Raw genomic sequence first — 6,000 nt, forward strand, 5'->3', positions numbered from 1 at the left:
GTGGTGAGTGATACAAACACGACATTACTTCCGTACGATTTCATTGCCTTTTGCCGCTTTATAGAACTAGAAATAATTCGCTCGTTACCTTTTCATCGAATATTTTACGTTGTTAGGCTAACCATAGCTGTAATTACTAGTACGTATATCTGACTGAGGGCCACTGTCTACTTCTACATCTATTTACCAGAATTTTAATTACTACTCCAATGCACCAACAGAATAGAATACAGCCTTAAAGGTAGTGCCAGTCTATTCTTTAGCAGTTAGAAACGTTTCGCGTTCACTTTTCATGCACTCCAACCACTTGCAACGTATACGCTCAACGTAGCAATAACGTAAATGTAGTCCATTATTTCGCAAAACAGGTGCGTGCAACTCGTCAGTTGACAGGAAACGCCAAAGTAGAAGTGCGACCACTCGAAATCAGCGAAACTCCGACATTACGGACACATCAGTAACAACAGATTGGCTAGTACCACAGGGTGTAAGTATCTAGGCGTTCACCTCACACAAAATCATTCCTGGGTCGACCATATAACTACCATTTCTGCTGATGCTTCAAGATCATTGGGGTATCCTCGTCGCAACCTAAAATCCACTACTCCTCACGTACGTAAACAGGCCTACCAAACATTTGTCCGGCCCCAGTTAGAGTACGCATCATCCATTTGGTCACCTCACCAAAAATATTTAATACAGAAGTTAGAAGCTATTCAGAACAGAGCTTGTTGTTTTGTCATGCGGAATTATAACAACTTGTCCAGTTTAACACAGCTAAAACTCGAACTTTCACTCCATCTATTAGCAATTCGTCGTGACATGGCGCTTTTGCCTCTCTTTCATAAATATGCCTACGCTACTCGATCACCGCTAGCGCGATTACAACTTTCCTCTCACTTATTGCACAATGACTTCAGCTACACCCGCCTCTACGGCACCACTAACGCTTCTAACTACTTGTCACTCCCGCGTGCCATGCGACTGTGGAATGATCTTCCAAACAGCGTCGCTCTCCAGCGTAATCACAATAAATTTCGCGAGCATCTTCTCAACTATTTCACTGATGATGCTTAGCTGGTCCACTTACTGCCAGGATTCATGTATCCCCTTTTTCTTTTTATTTTATGATCACAGTGAGGCTGTTGTTTAAAGTTTTGTTCATTAACCCAAACCAGCACGGTAAACTGCATAGTCTGTTTAACTACGCTTCATTTTGATCTGTCAAACACGCTATTGCATTTCTTTTACATGTTTTAAACTTACCTATTCATGTGGAATACATACGACTACTTCTGTACTTAAACATATTTTTGCTATTGTTGACGTACTACATTGTTCTTACTGACTTGTTTACCCAATTTGTTATTACTTTGTATCGACCCCCTTACACAATGCCTCTGCGAGGCCTGTAAGGTACTTGTAAATAAATAAATAAATAAATACATTGAAACCAACAATGTCAAATTTGAGTGAGAGGGAGAAGAAGTTAGAATAAACGCATGAGAAGGCGGGTCATCCAGGGCACTAAGCCACCCAAGCTCCCAAGGTCAGACATTGAAAACTGCGCTAAAAACTGCGTTAAAAAAATGAATTTTCAAAAAGTTAAGAAGGCCAGGAGAGCTACGAGTCAGATGATCAGGTGGTATTCTACAGTGCTAAGAAAGTGCAACAGAACTTCCTACTTAGAAATAGTGTAGCAGCGTATGAAATTGCATGGAATGACAAAATTCAGCTAAAATGCAGATGCCGGACCATTCCTAATAGTATATTCACTTGAAACACTTGATTGATATGTGGGGTTTTAACGTCCCAAAACCACCATATGATTATGAGAGACGCCGTAGTGGAGGGCTCCGGAAATTTTGACCACCAGGGGTTCTTTAACGTGCACCCAAATCTGAGCACACGGGCCTACAACATTTCCGCCTCCATCGGAAATGCAGCCGCCGCAGCCGGGATTCGAACCCGCGACCTGCGGGTCAGCAGCCGACACTTGAAACACTTAATGAAGCAATTGTTTGAAGAAAAAAGAAGAGGCCCAGAGTGCGGCTTCACTGGCAACCAGCTGCCAGTAATGCACTTCCTCACCAGAGCAGGATTGGCCACCCTGGTGCAGTACTTTGCCACTACCTGCCATGACTACAGAAATTAACCCTTGGCCCTCAGTCCTCAGCATCTGCGAAGCAACTGTCCAAGACGGCAGTCAGACCTGCGATGCAGCGAAGGGTGCTCGAAATCTCTGGGTCCGGACAGGCTGCCATTGGAAACTGAACTTGGCTACGTTTAATGCTAGAACGCTATCTAGTTAGGCTAGTGTAGCTGTCCTATTCATGGAATTAGAGTGTGTTCAATGGGTTGTAATAGGGCTCAGAAAAGTTAGGAGGACACGTGAGTTTTATACAGTGCTGAACAGACGCGTCCTATGCTAGCGTGGATTAGTTGACAAAAAAGAACTAGGGGTGGGGTTTCTTAAACACAAGAATATCGCTGGCAACATATAGGAATACTATGGAATCAGTGAGAGGGTGGCAAGTATCCCAATTAGGTTTAACAAAAGGCACAAGATGAAGGTTGTACAGGCCTACGCACCTACATCAAGCCATGATGATCATTTGGTTGAACGCTTCTATGAAGACGTCGAAAGGCAAAGACAAAAACTGATATGCAAGAAGCCAATTAATAAATTAGCGGTGAGAGCGAAAGTGCAGGAATTCAGTTTCGCTTCAGAATATTCGAGGCACTAAAGGAGTTAATCCAATGTTAGCATTGACAAAATGAACGATAATCTTAATAGTATGATCAAAAAGTGTGCAATGGAAGTCGGAGGTACAGTGACTAGACAGGACACTGGCAAACTATGTCAGGAGACAAAAGATCTTACTATGAGACGACAAACCATAAAAGCTTCAAATGTAACCGACAAAATAGAGCTAGTGGAGCTTTCGAAGTTAATCAATAGGCGCAAGGTAGCCGACGTCAGAAGGTATAACATGGAGAGAATTGAGTAGGCTGTAAAAAGCGGCAGAAGGCCAAAAGCTGCGAAAGCAAACTTGTGCATAGGCACAAATCGGATGTATGCATTAAGGAACAAGGAAGATGTCATAACCAATATGGATAGGATAGTCGAGGTGGCGGAGAAGTTCTAGAGAGAGCAATACAGAAGCCAAAACAACCAGGATGATATCATGAGAAACAATAGTAGCCCAGAGAAATTCGACATCCTTCCAGTAACAACAGGGGAAGTAAGAAAAACCCTAGAAGGAATGCAAAGAAGCAAAGCCGCTGGTTAGGATAAGGTAACAACAGACGTCCTCAAAGATGGCGGAGAAGGGTGTAAGGCAGGGAGACACGATCTCTCCAGTGCTATCCACCGCACGTTTTTAAGAAGCTTTCAGGACCCTAGATAGGGAAGGGTTAGGGCTAAGAGTTAATGGAGAATATCTTAGTAACCTGTGATTCGCTGATGACATTGCCTACATGAGTAACTCAGGGGACGAGTCACAGCTCACGATTTCAGAACTGGACACGGAAAGTATAACAGTAGGTCTGAAAATTGAGGTAAAACTAAAGTAATGTGCAACAGTCTCGGCAGAAAACAGCCCTTTGAAATAGGTGGAAGGACGCTGGAAGTTGTAAGGGAATATCTCTACTTTGGACAGGTAGTAATCGCGGAGCCGAATCATGATAGTGAAGTAACTAGAAGAATAAGGATGGGGCGGATCATAGTCGGCAAGCATTTTCAAATCATGATTGGCAATCTGCCACTAACCCTCAAGACGAAAGTATATAACAGCTGCACCTTGCCAGTACTTACCTACAGAGTAGAAACCTGGAAGCTTACAATGAGGGTTCAGCTTAAATTGAGGACGATGCAGCGAGCGATGGAAAGGAAAATGATAGGTGTAACCTTAAGAGACAAGAAGAGAGCAGAGTGGGTGAGAAAACAAACCGGGGTTAAGGATATCACATTTGAAATCAAGAAGAAGAAATGGACATCGGTTGGGCACGTAGCACGTAGGCAGGATGACCGCTGGTGATTAAGGCTAACTCGATGGATTCCCAGAGAAGGCAAATGGGAGACAGAAAGTTAGGTGGCCCGATGAGATGAAAATGTTCGCAAGCATAATGTGGCAACGAAAAGCACAAGACAAGGTTGATTTGCCGATCATGGGAGAGGCCTTTGCCCTGCAGTGGGCGTAGTCAGGCTGATGATGATGTTTTTTTTTACCCATATTCGCAGTTTTTACATATGCCTCGAGATGAAATGTCAACCAAAGGTACCGCTGTAGTCTTTGACAATGGGCCTCTCATCTACATATAACCTGTATTGATTTCAATGTATTGATACTAATAAAACCTCAATCATTGTCCATCAGCCCACTGCTAACAAAACATTTCCACACTTGCTAAATTAAGCATACTATGTAATACTGCTTACACGCTGCTTGAGTTTTAACATGGTGTAGACATGTACAGTGGTGTCCACGCTAGTCGAGGTTTTCTGCAGGTCAAGCAAAGCACAATATTTGTCCCTCGGTGCATTACTAGCATGAAATCACTTTCCTACATCCCCTCCACACCCCCCTTTTTTTTTTTGCAACCGATGCACGTAATCAATCATCATGCACACTCTTACCGTAAGTAGCCTTGCTAATCTCTTCCCTGTTTGTTGTGCAGATAACGAATGGCTCCGAGGAGGCAATCCCATAGTGCTGCGAAAATAAGACACATTAATCGGTCGCGTAGAGAAAACAGCGTATGCACTCTACCACTCGAGCACTTCAGAGGGCAAACAGCATGAACCCACAAGTCGAACACGTAGTAAAAAAAATCAAGGCAGTCAAACAGTGTCACAAGCTAAAAACTAGATTTGCTTGCTGACGTGATCGCCGTTTCATCGCACGTGATATTGTGTACACGGTACGAACGATCATAAATGCGATGATGTGCACACCAACAAATGCAGTATTGAACATTTATGAGATGGATAATACGCCAGCCAGGCGTATTATCCGTCTGGTAATAGATGGAACAGAGAGAAATGAGAATCGCATTTCTATTTTACCTGATGCTGAAGCGCTATGAGCAGTAGGTAGTAAGCCTATTGCTGCACGTTGCTTTTTACAAAAAAAACGTGCCTACTATGCCGCGGCGATTACGCCGATGTTAAGAGAGGCACGTAAGAAGTCATCCTCTCACGCCAGTAATAAAACATGTCAGCATTTTGCTTTGACACAAACATTAACAACACGCCATGTCCCTAAGTCGGCTTGATTAACGTCATGGCAAGAGCTGAAACTCAAGAAGTTTGGGTATCTACCTTCATTATCCGTGTCCTTAGATCCAGGTAGTCATCCTTTGGCCCCACGGCAACCACAGATTCTGGTGTATTGCTTTTCCGGCGGTCGTAAACAAAAAACTGTTTATTTGCTGCGGCCATATTGTTTTCCACAACTAACGTCTTCGTTGAAAATAGTAATAAAAAAAAACGGGAACGACACTTTCCCGCCTACACAGTCTTTAATCCCTTCCGGTCTGTAGTAAATACAGCAGAAAGAGCGCGCGTGTTTTCATTGCGAGGCGTCACTAATAGAAACTTACTTAGCTCGCAGCAACTATTTTCCGACGAAGTAAAAACCGACGCGTCTAACAAGGAAGCGCCATTACAGTGTGCACTGTAGCGCCATCTACGATTTTGGCCGCGTCCAACTTGGAGGCTTTGGATTGATCTTTATCACAAGAACGCTGAACATTGCTAACGTTTTTATATGGTATATTCTAGTACACAATAATTTTAGTTCACAAAAAACACAAAGTTATTAAACAAACTTAGTATATTAACTCTACAATGGAAAACGTTAGCCAGGCAGCTAGAACTTTCTTTCGAGCACTGCACGTTGGTGGTATATTTGCATGTTCACTGTTCTAGTCAATGTACATACTTTCTTCTAACCCCACTACACCTAGCGCAAAATCTACGAGGACAGGAAGAAACAC

General features: G+C 43.1%; 1 protein-coding gene across 1 annotated transcript in view; it reads right to left on the bottom strand.

Annotated features, from left to right (window-relative positions):
- Window positions 1-5,580, bottom strand: part of LOC119175053 (structural maintenance of chromosomes flexible hinge domain-containing protein 1) — a 274,681-nt gene extending 269,101 nt beyond the window's left edge. Inside the window, exons 1-2 of the mRNA XM_037426232.2 lie at window positions 5,324-5,580; window positions 4,640-4,715 (exon numbers count right to left, since the gene is read on the bottom strand). Of these exons, the coding sequence (XP_037282129.2) occupies window positions 4,640-4,715; window positions 5,324-5,443 (196 nt within the window). The 5' untranslated portion in view covers window positions 5,444-5,580. The remainder of the gene's footprint in view (window positions 1-4,639; window positions 4,716-5,323) is intronic.
- Between the last annotated feature and the right edge of the window lie 420 nt (window positions 5,581-6,000).

This window comes from Rhipicephalus microplus, chromosome 5, assembly GCF_043290135.1.
Source record: "Rhipicephalus microplus isolate Deutch F79 chromosome 5, USDA_Rmic, whole genome shotgun sequence".
NCBI classification, from domain to species: domain Eukaryota; kingdom Metazoa; phylum Arthropoda; class Arachnida; order Ixodida; family Ixodidae; genus Rhipicephalus; species Rhipicephalus microplus.